The sequence below is a fragment of the Coenobita brevimanus genome, chromosome 50 (genome assembly GCF_032717465.1).
Source record: "Coenobita brevimanus isolate Jiangsu-jjx chromosome 50, ASM3271746v2, whole genome shotgun sequence".
NCBI classification, from domain to species: Eukaryota; Metazoa; Arthropoda; class Malacostraca; order Decapoda; family Coenobitidae; genus Coenobita; species Coenobita brevimanus.
Window position 1 is genome coordinate 55464529 of NC_137003.1, and position 20398 is coordinate 55484926.

A 20398-nucleotide genomic window follows, 5' to 3' on the forward strand; every position below is an offset into this window, starting at 1 on the left:
CCTTATTCCTGCCGCATTTTACATTTGGAGATTAATCAGATCTTACATTTGTCATGTATCCTTTAACATATCTCATTTAACTTCGAAGACTGCATGAATCTCTTTTTCTTTTATAATGTTTCATTTATTTTGGATTTGTTATTAAATTTCGGGTATTACCGGCATTCTGCTTGGATACAATCTTCAATTCCGCACTGTTCACATTCATTCGTAATTTGTTGCAAGGTATGGTGTACTTTATTAGTAACCTTATCTTAAGGGTGCTAATCAGATGGTTAAAAAGTATTTTAATCGTGAAGCATGGTCAGTTTTGTATTTTTATTTAGATTTACATTTTGACACAAGCCAAGACAAATTATTAGAGGGCATCTGCTGTCGAGTGACAAGTTAAACTTCGAGAATATCCATTTTGCTGCTTAACAAGGACATTTTTACTATTTCAAGGTATGTTGCAGTGTTGACAGTGTGGATTGCTACTGTTCTAATATTGCAATAGTGTATTTTGAGTACCACATAATGCATTCAAGGATTTAAAGGACACGTACTTTTCACGTCTTATTGCATCAAGAAAATTTCACTAACCTTGGCACTTTGTAGTGGCACAGTGATGAGCGTCGTCATATGAGTGTATCGTAAAGGTTTGGACATCTCTTCAGGTTTTCCGTATGACAAATATAATTAATTAATCCCAGTATGTAGCAAAACATGTTTGGAGTGGCCTGATTTGATGCTTACCTTAGAGTAAAAGTGCCTAAAAATTAATGTAGAACAGATGAAACCACTGCTGAAGATGTTGATATAGAATAAAAGAACCTGCAGGAGCATATATTTATGGATTTTATCAATTTTGAATTGTACAGCATACATGTCTACCTAAGGAAATGCCACTTATAATTGTTTGTTTTCATACCTTACAACTGTCAGTTTGGGGGATTTAATTCTGTTTCTTGATATATCAAACGTTTTTTTAAATTTTTATTAACTCTGCAGTGTTGTTGCAATTGGGCATTAATTTCTACTGAACTGTTACCTGAGATTAGAGGCAGTGTTTAGGTTTTGGTGATAGTTATTGTACATCACAAAGTAGTGCAATCCGTAATAGCCATTTATATTGCAGTCTCTTTAGGTTTGTTTAGGCAGTAAGCTAGCTAAATCTTGTACCTAAACTAACTTAACCTATAGAATGTGATTGAAGAATATAAACTGGGTGCCTTTGCCATTAAGAAGACCCAAAACATTCTCAGGTATGATAATATTTGTCAGAATTCACCATTTTTTATTACGGTATTCATTTACAATAATATTTCTTAGAAAATGAAGGTAATACTGTACTGTGTGAGGTATCTCAGCAGTCAAAAGGAAATTCATAATTGTGATGCTCTTATGAAAGAAAATATTGAATTTTTTTTTTTCCTTGCACTTCCCTTACAACTCAGGTTTAATGTCCTTATAATAATTGTGTTTGTTTATATTCGTAATGGTGACCAACATGAAGGTAGGAGATGTACCCCTTGAAAAAATGCTTGGTTAAGATTAGTCAGGTCAGGTCATTAATGATTTACAGAAGTAAAGGAAATCATCTATTATTTGTCTGACCTGCACTGAAGATATCGTTGTATTTTTTACTTCATTGTTGATGGCTTATCCTATTAGGAACAGCCTTACATTGTGCAGCTTATTAATGACATTATTTGTGCCAAACAACATAATTCTCAGTGATATATGTGTAATGCTGGGTGGCAGGTTCACAGGTTGATTAGGATGGGTTATGTTACAAGTCTGATAGGTATTGGGGTCTTTCAAGGTTTGGTTTAATGGCAATCCCAGGTGGTTAAAATTAAGGGGGGTGTGGTAAACCCCCCACATCTGGGTTAAGCTTGGTTAGGTTAAGAGCTGTAGTAGGTGGGGCATAGCCCTTGTATTAGCTGCCCATCCTTTATACTTTTCAGTCCTGTTTTTGCTATGTTGTTAGGTTAGGTTAGGATACACTGACTGGTGCAGTCAACGAGTTCACATGTTTACCTTGCCTCCGGTGTCCAAGGGAGACATATTATGGATAATAAATGTGTAGAGTTTAAGTATGTACCTGAATTATCTTTTGATGGGCTGTTTATGTACAATATTTGTTGTTAATGATGGTGAAATCCATGAATGTATGGGGATGGTCCTGCATATATGAAAGATTACATGCATTATATTTACTATGTTTATTTTATTAATTGTTTTTGGCCTCTGTTCTAGCTTTTAGATTTGATTTGTCCATAATTTTTTATGCTGTATTCTTTTATTTCATGTTGTGTTTTTGCTGACACTGTGCCAGAGCACTATAATTACATGGTATGTACTGTATTAAGTTTCAGCCCCAAAATTTGCAAAGAAAAAAAAGTGCTTTTTGACATTTTAAGGCTGAATTAAGAGGGATCTTCTCATTGACTTTTTTGTTGCAAATGCTTTGTCTAGTACAGCACTGAGTTTAGTAAGGAGGTGAGGACGGGGATTCTACAGCTCGCAACTTCATCTGCTGTTGCAGTTCAGTTAAAGTTAGGTTGTTAAGTTAGATTAGATTAGGTCAGGTCAGGCTAAGTAATTTAAATGTATGCTATAATGGATGCAGCTTGTAGTTGAATAATCCCCCCCCCCTCCCATTTACTAAATATGAAGTGTAGCATTTTCCCCAGAGAGAATCACAGAGAACTATCTCTAATTCAGCCAGGAAGTGTGAAAAAAAAACTATCTATCTATCAATCTATTGCCAGATAAAACACACATTAAAAACATGCATGTGAATTTTCTGGCTGAAACTGAATATTTGCCAGTTTTATGTACCATAACTTGTGTCCTTCCAACAATGTCCAAGCTTCACTTCCATACATTAGAGTTGGTATCACAAAAAAGTTACTACATGACAGTATTGTGATACCAACTCTAACGAAGCTTGGCCATTGTTGGAAGGACACAAGTCAAGAGTGAGAGCAGTGGAAATGAGTTATTTAAGAGGAGCCTGTGGAGTCACATGGAGAGACAGGCTGACGAATGAGGATATAAAGGAGCGTTGTGGTGTGGATGTGGATGTGATAGGAAGTGTTATGAGGAACACACTGAGGTGGTTTGGCCATGTGGAGAGGATGGAAGGTGAAAGACTGACTAAGAGAGTGTATGTGAGTGAGGTGGAGGAGTGAAGAGGGAGGGGGAGGCCGAGGATGAGATGGAGGGATGGGGTGGAGAGGTATATGAGAGAGGGGGGTGTGAGTTGGGAGCAGGGCAGTGAAATGGCGGGGGACAGGACGATGTGGAGGCGATTTGTTTGTGGCCACCCCAAACGAGATTGAGGCGTCTGGCAATAGATAGATAGATAGATGTACCATATCCTTTAATGCACAGAGGTTTCTGAACCCTTCCAGGTCATTATCCACATTTGTCTTGGAAGGAACAGTTTATAGGCCCCTGGCCTATGGTTCTTTCTTCCTGGCAGTAAAAAAAAAAAAAAAAAATCTGATCAGTCAAAATACAGGATGCCTGTGCTGAAACCCATGCTCCCCCACCACCCCCAACACATACTTTGGGCATTTGGCATCCAACATATTATAGCACTAACCATGTGTGTGTGTGTGTGTGTGTGTGTGTATTTTGGGCAGCTGAAACTACACATTCAAATCACACCAAAATTGGCACAGAAATCACAAAAAATTCGCTGATGTGAAAAAACCTGGTTCCATCACGATTGAAAAACTTTTACTATTATTTAATGAGCGATCACAGTTTGACCAAAAAAACGCCGCTCCTGGCGCCTGGCATAGGATCTCCATAGAATTTTTGCCCACAGGAATTTCGGACTTGCATTCGGACAACTTGGGTTCCATTCCTGAAGCTGCAAATAACACGATCAATTGGTTTGCTGCAAAAAATCCAAGTGACAACATTACAGTAGAACAGCACATAAATGCGAGAGCCCTCCGCAGGAGCAAGTGCGAGAGGCCCGAATGGCCCACGAGTACTTGTTATGAAACCTATATATATACTGTATATATATATATATATATATATATATATATATATATATATATAAATATATATGTATATATATACACTATATATATATACTGTATACTTTACCATCATACCCTGCCTAACGATGTCCAAACACCAATTTAACGATGGGTTTTGATTTTTTTTTTTTTTTACTGATTTTGATGATAGACTAAAATTGTGTTTAGGTTGATTTATACTGGTAAACTGTTTTTAGAATTAGATTAATGTGTTTGAGCCATAGGTGGGGTGAATATTGTCATTTTTGGGTACAGTTTACTAAGCTTGATTTTTTCCACTTATATTTGATGATTTTCAGATTTCATTTTCTGGTTTTACTTAATTATTTGCAGGTGTTAGGGTTAGGTTAGCTTCTTTTACAGCTACTAGGCCATTTAGATTGGCTTTAAACTTATTTTTGGGCTCATTTGGGTGGATTTTGGACTTGGTGTGGGGGAAAGCCAAGGCTGAAAAACACATCCCATTACTTTGCATGTTAAATCTGCCCTGCTATACGATACCCCATCAAATGATGAGTTTTTACCTAACCAATTGCATTGTTAAACCAGAGTATACCTGTATTTGCGCACTTGCTATACATTATTACTTTAACTCCTAACTGCCGGATGTCAGTTGGAACTGTCAAAACATTGGTGGCGCTGCAGTGCCGGATGTCGGTGAGAACCACACTTGTTTTCCTGGCACACTTTGAAGTGGCTGCCACTTTATCTCGTCACCAAAGCTCGGGGGAGACTCCCACCAGCCTGCCCAACCATACCTCAGTCGTCTCTGTGACTTTGTCAAGTGTAGGATGATCTTTTCTTATCCTTTCTCGTGTGATTTTGTTTCCACCTCACGTGGACTTTTGCCTCATCCTCCCCTGCTATGCTCCAATGATACTTTTTAGAAAAGGGCTCAGTGATAGTGCCGTGGGGCATGCCTTGGACACCACTGTGTCTAGTTTATACAGTAATGGAGAAGGTAGGGCTATTACGTTGAGAGCAAAGCCATAGTCGGGGCTGCGGGCACATGGGCAAACACATCCTGTTATCGTATCGAAAATTTGTCCTCTTCCTCATGTTGTTGAGCATCAAAGCAATGACCTACAGACCTGGGGATACTTTCATTTGCCAGAAGAAGAGTTGGTGAGCAATATGGCCTTTAATTCATTTCCCTTACTACTATAGTTTCTAAGATTTTAAATTTAGAAGTTTTTTTTTTTTTTTTTTTTTTTTACTGAAGTGAGGGGCAAGCAGATTTTAGCCTGGTGTCCAAGGGTTAAAGTGCATGCAGTTTTTAAATTTGCGATATAATATTAGAAACTTGTCGAATGAAAATACTACCGACATAGAACAGTATATAATACAGGAAAGGCTCAGCTTATTCAGACAATCTAAGAAGTTGGTATGCCTTCTAACCCTTGCAGTGGCATTGGCTTCTGCTTCAAGTTATTGATACTGAAATAAAAGTTGTGGGACATATTTGTTGACCAAAATTATTATTCAAGTGATATTTTTATCAATCTGATTATCAGTAAATATTTCTTGTGCATGTAAGATTTGTTCACTTGATCTTATGATAAATTTTATGGGATTTTCCATTTGTTATTTCTCCTTTTTTAAGTCATAATGGGCCACTCTTCTCTTTGAGAGCCATGTGTGGCCTACGGGCCACCAGTTTGACGCCTTTGCAATACTGTCTTGTTTTTACCATACTTAGTACTTATTGGGGTATGAAAGTAGCTAATGCATACTGGTAGTAGAGTACTGAAGTTAATTTGCACAAGTGCCCACCAAGAAATTCTGAAATGTAAATGTGTTTTTGGTTTTTGATGTGATTTATTTCACTCAACATCTGTTTCTGTTGCAGGTCACTTAGGTTTGAATGTTGATACAGTGTCAGAATGGTTCTTATTACAGTATATCAGAAGAAGTTGAAGGCCAAGCCATAGATTATGTAGTGTTAATTCTGTTTCTTTTATGACTAGGATGGATTGTGGAGGATATAAAGATAGCCCAGGGCGGCACCCAGTGCTTCCTTCTACCAACTCGACAACACAGACCATGTAAGTTTCTCTAGTATATACTGTACCATTTCAATAGGACTAAATTAAAATCCTCATAGCCTAATTAGTACTCTAGCTCTGCTGAAATAATGGGTTTGTTGAATTTTTCTGTAAACTGAATCTTCCTTTTGTAAATCTGCATAATCAGCTGTGGTATGGTACCAATTGTCTTTTTATGTTGCCATTTTAATATTACTTTCTTGCTACTAAGTGCACATAGTTTGCCAAAAATGCCCATTTAAAGTTCCACTGTTACCAGTAATACTGATTTATCAGTTTCATCTGATGTTCAGTGTGAAGTAGCTGTATGGAAAAAGTTGTGATATAATGGAACATATTCCTGACTCGTTAAGAACTGCTGTATGCAGGGTATGCCAAGATCACCTATGCTTTTCTCTTGCACCAGACCCTGTGAACAGCATACCCTTGATATTTGGAGGGATAGGTTTCCCCAAAAGAGCCAAATATGGTACGTAAAGCCACAGTTATTCCTCACAGATGTAAATTTATGCTTCGGTAAACAGATAACTGTATAGGGGTCAGTCGTGGTTCATAAATTTAAAGATGCATCAAAAATTGCTGCTAGAAAGTTATTTTTCTTCCCAGAAACACCATCAACGGACTAATGGAAAATAAAAATGGATAGTAACTGAATACTTCACATTCCAATGTTGTTGCCTTGTTTCCTTCCTTTTCCCTTCTCATTTTCTTCCATTTTGCTATCAGCACTGCCTCTCATGTCAGTGCTTTTAGGTTGGTGATGATGAGATGATAGTAAAAAGCAGTAAGGTGATGAGATGAACAGAGACTGACTCATAGTATGGCACAAGAAACTGTGAATGCGGAGATGCCAACTGGGCAGCTGCAATAATTCTCAGCAGGATTTTTCACTTGCATGAAATTGTCACTCATGAAAAACAACTGCTATAACTCTGCAGTTTATAAACTCATCATTTATGAAGGTGGTTCCATGGCAAAGAAACATTGCACAAGTACTTGTAGTATAATGTTGAACATACAGTACTTGAAATACAGCAGTACTGTACCACTGTATCGGTTCACTACTTGCATCTGTTTTACAATCATTCAAGTTGGTATGATGTCTGTCATTTTCCTTAGTTTTTTGCATTCCAATCGACTATTATTTTCTCAGTTAACCCTTCCACCTCGGAGGTGCTTTTTCCCTGGATGTTTCACACTGGGTGTTGAGATGTAAAAAGATATATATATATATATATATATATATATATATATTCCACACCAAAAAATAGACCATAATTTTTCTGACCAAAATGATGTCTAACATAATGTAAAAAAAAATAAAAATAAATTAATAAAAAATAAAAATAAAATAATAATAAAAAGGTTTGGTATAGGTTGGAGGTTGGGTATAGGTAGGGTGTGGGTATGGTAGGGGAATAGTGTTCATTATCTGGATGTTGCCACTACCTGGACATGCCTTTGGCTCTTATTATTTCTGGATAAATGAGGGATTACTGTTTTAAGATTTTGGCATTCAGTAAAACCATGCAACATCTGTGATTCTGACCACTAAAGATTTGTACGGTAGATATCACAATCTCCTGTTAAACATTCAGGTTATATTTGAAAGAATATGTTGTTATGCTTGTTTGTACTTTACTTTCATTTGTATTTTCTGACGTTTACTCACAGCGTGTTTGTACTTTTTGTTGGGGAGGGCCTCATCTGGAAGTTAGTTTGACAATGAAAGCAGGCACTTTGAAGAGAGAGAGAGGGAGAGGGAGATTAAGAAATGTAAGAGATGTGGTAATTAGGAAGGAAAAGAATTTCCAGAAGATCGTTGATGGATGATTGATTGTCTTACAGAGATGCTCATGAATTGTGTACATATCGGTACTTTTTGTGTTCAGTTATTTATTTATTTATTTATTTACTTATTCTGTGATAATGACCATTTAACAGTGACCATGTTCTGCAGGTTGCAGGGAAGTATGCACTAAAAATAGATATAAAATAAGTATGTGTGAATGGTTTTTGCCTATGAGGTGGAGCCATGATTTTAAAGACTTGAATATGTTCGTAGGGTACTGTGTTAGTTATTATATTTAAGTGTTCTGGTTTCTGGAGGCATCTGTCTCGTTATTTAGTGGGGATTAAGTTTAGGACAGTGATGAAGATGGAATTGTTTGAGCATTCAGTTTTTATAAAGAAAAGTGGTGAGAATTTCTGTAGAGATTTTTTGGTTGGAGATTTGTGTTAGTAATTATTGTGTTTGTGTGTTAGTTCATTTCAGGGTAGTGAGGACCACTGGAGTAGCCGTGTGGTAGGTAATGAAGTGCGTGTTGAGGTGGGCCCTACAGACCATACCTCTGGCTCCTCTGCTATTACCACCCGCAACATCACGAATTACCCATGGGATCACCACTATCTCCCTGGCAACATGGTTGCCCAACACTGTGCTGGAGACTACCTTGCATATGCCATCAAAGGTAATGCCTTTATGATACTCTCCATTCATCTACATACATTTCCCATGTAGTCAAATTACTGTTGCAGACCAACACAGAAATTTTCCATAGTTGGTTTCTTCCAGTGATTTGACAGTTCAAAACTCTGGCATTCTGTTTCTGTCAAAGAGCCATTTAACACAGTGATTCAAGTCCATAAAATAATTAACTTTTTTTTTTCTCTTTCTGTCCAGTATGCACAGCCTCTTATTGATTGTTGACTAGCCACACAATCATCACTTGTAGGTAGGAAACATTCAGCTACAAGCAGATGGAGTTAAAGTCCAAGCAAGAATCTCACATTGTGACAGATCATTTTACAGTATGCATCATAGATTTATTTTTACCTTTCAGCCTCCTGCAACTCTTTAGAAATAATTAGCAGGATGTGGCACTTGGTTTAGTTTCCATTCCTCAGAATACATCATCAGTTTCATGTTCAACCCCAGTAAAGGGATTCGTTAAGAGGATGTGTGATGTCATTTTTATGTTTGTATGTATGTATGTACAATTGTACATGCAATAAGAGCTGGTCATACAGTTTTCTTATGTGTACATAGTACTGTACTGTGATTTTAAAATGATTCACTCATTTCATAGAATTTTTTCCTCCCTTTTAGCTCCCCAAAAGACAAGTGGAATGGTGCGCATCATTCACAGCAAGTCTGGTGACCGTGGACTTGTGAAGAACATCCGAGGCATGCTGCGGGATCTGGCCTTTGCCCACATCCCCAACAGAGTTATTCTTGCATTCACAGACCAATTTGGTACACTCTATGTGGTTGAGGTTACAGACTCCACTACAGCTGGATCTCTCAAGTTAGTATATCAACCTGTATTATTATAATTGTTGTTGTCTCAGGCAGAGGTTAACTCACTGGTTGTTGCAAGGTTTCCTGTGTCAATTAAGATTGTTTGGCATTTGCTGAAATAAAGTACAGAGTTCATAGTTTCCTCTCAGAATGTCAAGCAAAATAGTATTTAACCTTGTATGCCTCAAGGAATTAGAGTAATACTTCGATATACGATACCCCGGCTTAGCAATGGGGCTACAAATAACACCATACCCTGTTAGATGATGGCCGCGCCCCGGTTTAGCGATGGGCCCTCCAATGTCACGTCCGCAGACGATAGGCCAAAATTTTGAATCACACGCGTTCCCGTGGCCAACTGACCCCGCCTGCCTCCCAGGATGCACAGAAACGCTCATGCAGTCCCTACAGCCATTGCTTACCCCGCACACACCCATATTGTTCTTCTCGCACTGGCTATCTCAGAGTGAAGAACTCTCTTACGCTCGCCCACTACGCATCGTGTTGCATCACCAACGTCATGCAAGCCACTATCGTAGTGATTCTTAACTGAGTACGAGCAGTGTCGTGAGTAGAGCAGTGATACAAATCGTTGTGTGGAGTGCGATTTTGTGTGTTTTTTGGCCTAAATAAGTGTGATCGTGTCCAGTAAGGGTGCTTCATGTGGTGGGGCTAGTGGTGGTGCTAGTGGAGGCCCTAGTCGAGGTGGTAAGCAGCCTGCTAATGTTGGTGCTGGTGATGTTCCCGCAAAGTGTGTGCGTAAAACTGTGTCTAAAAGTCAAGCTAGACGTTCTTAAGCACCACAAAAAGGGGAGGGTGCGTGTGCTATCTTCTCGGCTCTCCACCTGGCCCAGTCAACCATCTCCACCATTATCAAGCAGGGGGAGGCCATTAAGGCTGGGGAGGTTGCAACCTTATCTACCTCCCGTATCACCTGCCAGAGAGAGCCTGGGACAGAGGAGCTGGAGCGGATGCTGCGCACGTGGGTGGAGGATCAGAACCGGCAGAAGGCATGCATTAGCCAGGCAATTCTTTGCACCAAGGCTCTCTCACTATGGTAGGAAATGAAGGTGAGGCGGGATCCTGATGCTAGCGAGACCTTCAAAGCTAGCCATGGGTGGTTTGACCAGCTCAGGTGAGCTAATCTCCACCACATGAAGATGTACAGTACTTAGGAAGAATGCCTCTTTGTGGTTTCCAAAGTCACAGACCTGTACTGGCTTTCCAATGTTGGTTTTAGAATTTTGAGTTTGCATTTTAGTATTCAACACACATAATTGATGAAAAAGATATGGTAATGCCACTATATCTTGGGGTGGTTGCTGAGAGGAAACCGTTGCTTATGAGCACAGTAGCATGTTATAAAGTCTTGTTCATATAAGAAAAATATTTTGCCAAATATTTTTCAAGTGTTTTTCAACTTAATGCTGTTCCAGGTGCCTTTTCAGCTTTTTAAAATAATATTCCAGATTCATCTTTTATATTTGAGTGTCTAAAAGGGTAACTTGCTACTGCCGGAGATGTGCAAACTGGCCACGTCCCCACATGGAGATATTTAGAGAGGAGTGATTTTGCAGAGAAAAGTGTGTGGCATTTTAAATTGGTCAGATGTATTAGGAAAGGACAATCTGCATTTCATAACTTAAATTGTTGCTGGCTAATGCAGACTGGTAATGGGGGTGGTTGAGTGAACATTGTTTTGTTGAGCTCAGATGGTGAGACCTCTCAAACCAGTAGCTAATATCAGATATCAAAATGGCTAGATAAAATGTGATGTTATGCATGTTATAATTTTTACTTAGCATGTTAATGATGCGGAGAATGATAGATGAGAGTATGTGGTGTGGCAGGCATTGTGCTAAGTTTGATTACTGTAAAAATGATACCAGACAAAGCATTTTCATATGATGTTCAGAGGGTGAGCGATTCTTCCATCCCCTTGATGTTTCAGTGTAGAAGAATGTTGGTAGTTGCAGTGGATGCTTGGGACCAGGTTTAACTTCATGAATCCAGTGACTCAGTTTCTGATATATTTGTGCTACCTCCACAGGATTTTCAACTAAGGAAAGCTCTTATAGTGAATGGGTTAACAAGAGCTGTGTCTGACTCTCCACCTTGATGAGTCTCATAAACTGAATGACATAGTTTGACAGTACCATGACATCAGTGAAATAAACGACATAGTTTTGAAGGCATTAATATCAAACTTGTTGCAACATTGCCATACATAACTACTATACCATGTGCTAAATGACCCAAATGTATGAGAGTAGAAGACCTGGCAATAAGGAATTAGTGGAACTCTGTCGTAGTGTGCAATATCCAGTAAATGGTTTACTAGTGATGTTATGTAAGGATGCAATATTTGGATAGAAACGATCGGTTCGTACTTTACGATCACTTTTAAATTGGCCTTTTTTTTTTTTTCTTTGTCTGTATTACCACTAGTTATACAAAGCATTTTCTTTCTAACTATGGGCTTATTGTCTAAAAAGTTTTGGGTGATCTTAGAGTGTTGTGATGGGTGTTTGCACTTTTCAGCACTGTTTTCACTTGTTTCCACTTAATTTATTCATTATTGTACAGTATTGGATTTGTTGTTTTGTTTTACATTCTGTGTTGGCTAATTCTTGTATTTAAAATAGAATTTTCTTTTAGCCCTTTTGCCTTATTTATGATTCTTATCCTCCTTACATGTCAGTGCTGAGATGCTGCTGGAGGTGAACAGTCGGTCAGACCAGCCAAGTGACCACCACCGAGTCATCTGGTGCCCCTACATTCCTGATGAGCAGGCCAGCGGAAGTGATGATGCTGATGACCCTGCATACCTTCTTGTACTCACCCATGGTCCATGTGTATGCTACTATATATCTTGATATTACAGTACCAAAATTGTTTAAGTGGAACTCTTAATTCACATTTGGAAAAGTTCTGTATTGGGGAACACAACAGTTTTGGTCCAAATAGAACTAAATATGTTTTAGCTTCCCAATAAAAAACTTTTCCAGATGAAAGATGCACGTGCTGACTTCTTCAGTAGTTGCTTGAAAATAATTTTAAGTAATGGTAGTAGGTGGGGGCACTCATCATCCACTCACTCGATGTAGTGCTGCTCTCAGGTGCCTGCCCTTTCCTCTCTTCTTTCCTTCTTTTCTCTTCTGTCTCTGTTTCTTTCATTCTTTCTTCTTTATTCTGTGTACTAGTGACTCTACACTGAGTTACAAGCCAAATGGTTTCCTATACAGCAGGAAACTATTTACTATGGTGGGTGGTAATCTTATATCCAAATTATGGTGCATGGTGGTTTAGTGGGTAATCTTGGCACTTCAGTCAGATTGAGCCCGTGCAGGTTTTTATCCAGGCGTGGTTGGAGTTTATTCCTCATGTAATGCCATTCAAGGATGAGTGAGGCTGGTCACTCTCATCTTCAGTGTCAGGACCAACTTGCCTAGCCCCGGTCTTCCACGCACCTCAGTGGGCAACACTGGATTAGATGATGAATGAATGAATGAATTCTGCTTATGTTATATTGTCATACATAGATGTAACATTAAATAAAAATGCATATGAGAGTCTGTTATCTTTTCTGACGTGAAACAAAGCCCGCTTAACCATAGTTTGTTGCTTGAAGTTTATACAGGTATTGACTTTTCAGTGGCGTGATATTTACTTTACCTATATGGTATCAGTTCATTGACATTTAATATTTCTAACCTTTGTGGAGATAGGCCGAGATCTGGAATGTTGGAGTGGTAGTACGTGACCATGGAGGAGGCCAGGTGAGGCGAGAGCAGGTGACTACCGGCTACCAGCTGATGGAACAACATTCGGAGCCCATCACTGATGCTGCCTTCAGTCCTGATGGTACTGCACTTGCCACTGCTGCCCTGGATGGAAATGTTAAATTCTTCCAGGTTAGTCATTTTCAGAGTAAGCCAAGAATTAGATATACAGCAAGATTTCTTGACAAAAATTATTTTTTGTGATTTTTGGAAGCAACATTTATCTTTTTGCCATCATGCCAAACTAACAGTTATCAGTAATTTGCTGTACTGTAACCTTTGTTTTTTGGCAAATTGTAACTTTTCATGATGGAAGGAGTTAGCTGTTGTCATTGACATAGGCCAAGATAGTGTTCATGGGTAAAGAGTAACAAGATGGTAAAAATAGTGCACATTTGTGGGGGTGGGGGGAAGAAAACTATAGTAATAGTCATAAGCCTTGGTGTTTGTGTCATAAGTACCCACTATATACAAGTGGTGCCTGATTGCTTTCTGAGAAAGCATTGATCTAACTCCTGTACTTTGGGTGAAAGTTCCACCCCTCTCCCCCAAACAGTAACCAGAATACAGTGAGGAGCTTGTAATAGCGCTTAATTTTCATTTGAGTGTAGGCTTCGTATCATGTAGATTTTCTTACGTAGTTTTCATGTGATATTCCTCCCAGTGGAATGCATTAAAATAGCATGCTTATTGCCTGTGAATTAATGGCAAACATTAATTCACTTCCCTCTCATAGCTCTGATTAATTGTTGAAGGAAAAACTGGAAACAGAGACAAAACAAATCTTACCTTTGCTAGGAAATTGATGGTACAATGACCCCTCCATATGCACCACTAGAATGTTAACCTGGACTTCTGTGCATATAAAATCCTGCCCCTTGCTGTGGTGAAGTGCTATCCACCACAAGGGAACATGGGTTCACTACACAGGATGGCTCAGCATGAGTGATTATTTGTCTATGGTTCATGGGTCTGCTCAGCCAGACATACTGGGGTTACTCTGCTGTTGCTGCTGCTGGTGTAGCTTTTAGCTACCCTGAAATTAGAGTCCAAGCATACTGAACCAGTGCATTTGAAGGGGTCACTGTAATTGTTTATGATCATCATCCTGCTACTGCGATATGGCTCTCAGTCTTGCTTATCCTTCCTGGTAAAACTAATCATATATGGGACAGGGAGTTGTGTGCAAGTCATAGTCAGTTTATTTTCACCTGACAGAATGGGCCAGTGGCAGAAGTTGATTATTGTGGCTGCATGAAATTTGGTTTGCCTTATTGATGAAGTGGGATTTTTTTTTTTTTTTTTTTTTTTTTTTTTTTCCCGAGGAAGAAGGAACCAAAGGCTAGGGAATGGGTCTCATTGGTTATTAATTTAATCAACCCCTGAATATGAGATCAGGGTTATGTGTTTGGTTAGTGCTATAATGACGCAGCCTCCAGTGCCTTAGTCCCACTAGTCCAGTGTAATATAGTATATTTCATTATATTCTCTACCTCCAGACAATTTTATTGGGTCTGAGGAGATATCTGTAGTAATGAAATGGAAAATAAAAGCTATATATGTAAATATCTGGAGAAAACAGAAACTTAATACAGTACTGTACAGATAGACGAGGAGTGATCAAAAAGTTTGGTGAATGTTAGAATAACAGTATTTTATTGAACATTAGGTGCATACATTATTCATCCCCTTCAAAGTACTCCCCTCCTGCACACACACACACACACACACTTTTCCACCATTCCTGCCACTGCCTGAAACATTGCTGGAAGTCTTCCTTTTTGATCTCCTTCAGAAGGCTCGTAGTCTTGTATTTGATTCTTCAGTCGTTTCATAACGACTCCCTTTCATCATGTGCTTCAATTTTGGGAACAAGCAGAAGTCACAAGGTGCCAAGGCAGGTAAATAAGATGGATGCAACATGAGTGGAATATTTTTCCCCATCAGAATTGTCAGGATACTGCATGTTGCTCAAACTTTGACATTTCCCCAAATGCATCAGATGTGGCAGACGTGACCTCCCTGTATGTCTTGCCACAGCACACTGGCTTGTGCTGTTGTGGTGTCTGCTGGCTCGTGGCAACTAGGAAGGTAGGTGATGTAATAACCGCCAGCAACCCTTACATACTTCCACTCATTTCTATGTAGCAGTACCATTCACTGAACTTTTTGATCACTCCTTGTACTTCATCAGATTGAGAGGATATAACATTTGTTTTTGGTGCAGGTTTATATGGCAGATGAGGAGAAGTCCCCACGCTGCTTGCACCAGTGGAACCCTCATGACGGAAAACCACTTTCAGCCCTCTTCTTCCTTGACAATCACAAGCACCACAGTCCAGAGTAAGTGTTGCCCATTGAGAGAATGGTAATTAATTTTATATTTAAGTACTTATGTTAGATAGTTGTTCTAAGATGTTTAGTGGAGAAGTATCTAGAGAAGGGAAAGAAAGTGTATGCTGCCTTCATGGACTTGGAGAAAGCTTATGACAGAATAGATAGGCAAGGTATGTGGAAGTTATTAAGAATATATGGAGTGGAGGGGAAATTGTTGAGTGCTGTGAAGAGTATGTATGAAGGAGCTAGGGCTACGGTGCTAGTGGATGGTGAGCTGAGTGAGTTCTTTGATCTCAGTGTAGGACTGAAACAGGGTTGTGTGATGACTCCATGGCTGTTTAATATATACATGGATGGGGTTGTAAAGGAGGTGCAAGGTAGGGCAGTGGATGTGGGGGTGGCTCTAGTGAATGAGGGTGAGATTTGGAAGATTCTGGTGTTGCTGTTTACTGATGATACAGTATTGTTGAGTGAAGATGAAAGGGAGTTGCAAGGTTTGGTGAATGAATTCAGGACAGTGTGTAGGAGGAGGAAGCTGAAAGTTAATGTAAACAAAAGTAAAGTTATGGTGTTTGAGAGGAATGAAGTCACAGAATGTACAGTGAGGTTGGATGGTGAGGATATGGAGAATGTGAGTGCATTCAAGTACTTGGGTAGTGTGATGAGTAAGGATGGAACTTTGGGGGATGAAATGCATGAAAGGGTACAGCAGGGAAGGAAGATTGTTGGTTCACTGAAAGCAGTGATGAGAAATAGGGAGGTGAGTATGGAAGTTAAGAAGTCACTGCATGATAGTATTGTGATCCCTACCCTGACGCATAGAAGTGAGGCGTGGGCCATGCAAGAGGGGAACAATTCAAGAGTGAGAACAGTGGAAATGAGTTACTTGAGAGGAACATGTGGAGTGACATGGAGGGACAGGTTGACAAATGAAGAAGTGAAGGAACGCTGTGGGGTGGATGTGGATGTGGTTGAGAAGATTAGGAGAAATACACTGAGGTGGTTTGAACATGTGGAGAGAATGGAGAATGAACGACTGACTAAGAGGGTGTATGTAGGTGAGGTGGAGGGAGGGAGAAGGAGGGGTAGACCAAAGATGAGGTGGAGGGATGGAGTTGAGAGGTATATGAGGGAGGGGGGGATGAGTTGGGGGGAGGGTAGTCAAATGGTGGGTGACAGAGTGACTTGGAGGTGTTTTGTCTGCAGCCACCCTTTGTGGGATTAGGGTGTCGGGCTATAGATAGATAGATAGACTTATGTTAGTTTCATCAGTCTGTCCACTGTCTTTATTCTCAACCTTTCATACATATGGTATCAGTACATAATTAAGTGTTACTTTTTTTTTTTTTTCTCCATACCAGTTTAGAAACCACAGTAATCAGTACTGATGAATGTAATTGGATGTAAACGAATTCACAGTAGTGCAGTACTGTTAACCAGTAATTTAATGTTTTAGGGAAAGTAAAGATTCATAAGATTAAATCCATATTTAGTATTAGCAATAAAAACAAAAAGGGGGGGGAAGGGGGAGTCAGTGAGTTGAATAAAGTGTTGATGAAACTCTTGACTGTTTAGTGTGCAGTTCTGGAAGTATGCAGTGACTGGCGCATGCAACAACTCTGAGCTGCGTGTGTGGTCATGTGAATCATGGCAATGTCACCAGACGCTGAGGTTTGTGCCTACACCTCAAGACTCCCTGCCAACACCACTTGCATTTAAGGCTGCAATGGACCCTACTGCAAATTTTCTCATGCTCTCAGATATTCATCGTAAGGTATGTTAATTGGAGTTAATGCATAGAGTAGACTCTCATTTTGTGTGGCAAATGTAACTGGTAATTTTACCATGCAAATTTAAAGCACACCATTGAAACCCATTTTATATGGCTAATTGATATGGCAAAATCCCAAAATTTTCCTGAAGTTCCCCCCTTGGCCCTCTTGAAAAAATTTTTTACCCCCTCCTCCTCACTTGGCTAAAAAAAAAAAAAATAATAATAATAATAATAATAATAATTACAGTGGCTAAATTGGTATATAAATGGTGATCTCTAACTAAGACAAGGGATAGAGAAATGCTTGGATGTCAGGGAAGGGAGTATCTTCATCTTCAGATGACAATTTATCTACCAAGAGGTAGGTTAAAAATGATTTTGATAGCATAGTGTAATAAAAAACTTATTTGAAAAAGGAAAAGTAAAAACCTTTTTGAAAAAAGGAAAAAAATCATAGTAAGTGGTGGCAGTGAGGTGAGAGACACAAGAGGCAAGCAGTGAGTGATGTGCCTGCATGTGTGCTTGTGTGGGGGGGGATGGGATGTGGAGTGGGGGTAAGGTGATTGAGTGTTAACAGACCATTGTATGTCGTATACTTTCAGCTATGTTAAATTATAACAATATTTTTTAGCAAAATCCAACAAAGACATTTCTTTTTATTGTAAGTAGAGTGAGTTTGTGTCTGCATGGTCTGTCAGTGGAACTTCGGGTGGATGGACGTGGACGGGGCAGCTTGGACTTTCCCAGGCTTTTTTTTTTTTTTCCAGGGCAGAGTTTATCACTGCGCAAAATGTGTTTAGTACAAATCAGGCCTTTGTTATTTTAGGGGGTCTGGTTAGTACTTGGATGGGTGACCGCCTGGGAACACCAGATGCTGTTGGCATCCCTACGTATTAAGTGGGGTTGGTGGAGGATTAGTGCCCCTCCCTGTAAAACAATTAACTCTAAGCTCTTGACCACCCCGTTTGGGATACATGGCGTCTGGCAATGGATGGATGGATGGGACTTTATATATTTTGAATTTACTCTACACTGCATTACTATTGCTTTATATTTAATGAAAACCATCATATTTACAGTAACATTCTGCTTATCAGTCATAATTCAGCCAAAGCCGTGTTGGGTTTTGCGGGTTCTTGGATGACACCATACACACTCCTTGTCCCTGTAGGTGGGGTATAACACCAACAAAAACCTGTTGGAATGTATAACTGTCTGGTCATAGAAAAAGCAAGCTACATTAAGTCTTCCTGATTAAAAAGCATTGTACATTTTATTACAAGTGTTGAGGAACATTTAACAAACAGCCTTTGTTGACAGTTCCCCATGCTTTCCCAACTTGCCTAGCCGCATGGCGGAATGGGATACCTGTGGAGGTTTGACGTGTGGGGGTGAAGAAGGGGATAGCTTTGATGTTGAATTTGCTGAAAAAGATTTATGTACTGTATAGGAGAAAATGCGAGACAAGTGGCAAAGTAATGTGATTGTACTCTACAAAGAGAAGGGAGACATCCAGGACTGTGGCAGTTGTAGAAGGATCAAGTTGATGTTGCATACAGTGATGGATAGAATTAAAGAGAAGGGAGACCTCCAGGATTGTGGCAGTTATAGAAGGATCAAGTTGATGTTGCATACAATGAAGGATAGAATTACTGAGAGAAGGCATAGGAGAGAGACAACAGTAGGGGAGAAATACTTCAGTGTGGTTCTATTCTGAGTAGGGGGATGACAAATGCAATTTTTGCACCAAGGCAGATGATGGAGAAACGTAGGGAGAGGCAGAGAAGGTTGCATCTGATATTCATTGACTTGGAGAAGCCTACAACAGAGTGCCATGTCAGGAGGTCTGGAGGTGTATGAGAAAGAAGGGTGTGCTGAAGAAATTCTGTATGTGAGAATTATTGTACAGGTTATATATAAGGGTTTGTACCCAGGTCAGAAGCATCATAGGATTGACAGGCAAATTTTAAAATCAGGGATTTTTTTTTTTAGCCTGTCTGCCAGGTAACGTTTATACATGTCACAATTGGGGTGCTACATGGCCACCAGATAACAGCTATACACACAAGTGTCTTCCCGCCAGTGTTTGAACCAGCCGCCATTTCATCTCGCCACCAAAGGGTAGAGAGGGAGTCTCTCCGTAGCACACAGGCTAGAGTCAGTCTGTCCCGTGCTTTTGCCGGGTGTACAACGATGTCTTCAGGTTCTGATTTGTCTGATTCCTTCCGTTCTGCCTGTATCCAATTGCATCATCCACCTTGCCATCCCTCATACTTATAATACCAAAAATGGGATCAGTGATAGTGCCATGAGGCATGCCTTGGGTGCAACAGTGTCTAGTTTATCTAGCAGTGAAGTTATCACGTTGAAAGCAAAGTCATAGACAGCGCTGCAGGCAGACACATGAACACGTCCTGCTTTCGCCCGAAAATTATATCTCTTCCTCGTGTCATCACTCATCAGCAGTGACCTAGAGACTTGTGGATACTTTCACTCGCAAGAAGAAGAGTTGTTGAGTAAAATGGTCGTTAATTCATTTCCCTAAGTGGTATAGTTTTCGAGATATTAAGTTTTGAAAACAAGCAATTTTCATTGTTTTTTTAGGAAATTGCGTGTAGTGAGGTGACGACTGTGTTAAAAATAGCCCGGCATTTGGGGGATAAGTCCTTGCCATTTTAATCTGATTATGGGTGTACTGGCTTGTGGGTAAGAAATCAGTCCCCCTTGTGCATGTTGTTTGCAGATGACATCGTGCTGTGCAGCGCCCGAAGAGAGGAGATGAAGAGAAAATTAGGAGAATGAGAGGGGCTCTATAATACAGAGGACTGAAGATCCGTAGTAAGAAAGCAGGCTACCAGAGGTTCAGCAAAGTTCAGAATTCAGTGATTAGTTTGCAGGGAGATAGACTGAAAAGAGTGAAGTTTAAATATCTAGGATTGACAATGGCTGAGGATGGAGACTTGGATGCAGAAATAACCCACAGAGTGCAGGGGGGATGGAGGAATTTGAAGGTATCAGGGGTGCCGTGTGATAGGAACATGAGGCTTAAGGGCAAGGTACATAAAAAACTTTGTGAGACCGGGTTTTATGCATGGGACTGAGATGTGGGCAGT

The 20398-nt window shown here is 39.8% G+C and overlaps 1 protein-coding gene across 1 annotated transcript in view; it reads left to right on the forward strand.

Moving 5' to 3' along the window:
• Positions 1-371: 371 nt before the first annotated feature.
• The window catches only part of Ge-1 (Enhancer of mRNA-decapping protein 4 homolog Ge-1), a 78891-nt gene continuing 58864 nt past the window's right edge, over positions 372-20398 (forward strand). The window contains exons 1-8 of the mRNA XM_080272351.1: positions 372-444; positions 6014-6091; positions 8357-8562; positions 9201-9399; positions 12094-12247; positions 13121-13306; positions 15402-15517; positions 17087-17285. Coding sequence (XP_080128477.1) covers positions 6015-6091; positions 8357-8562; positions 9201-9399; positions 12094-12247; positions 13121-13306; positions 15402-15517; positions 17087-17285 — 1137 coding nt within the window. The 5' untranslated portion in view covers positions 372-444; position 6014. The remainder of the gene's footprint in view (positions 445-6013; positions 6092-8356; positions 8563-9200; positions 9400-12093; positions 12248-13120; positions 13307-15401; positions 15518-17086; positions 17286-20398) is intronic.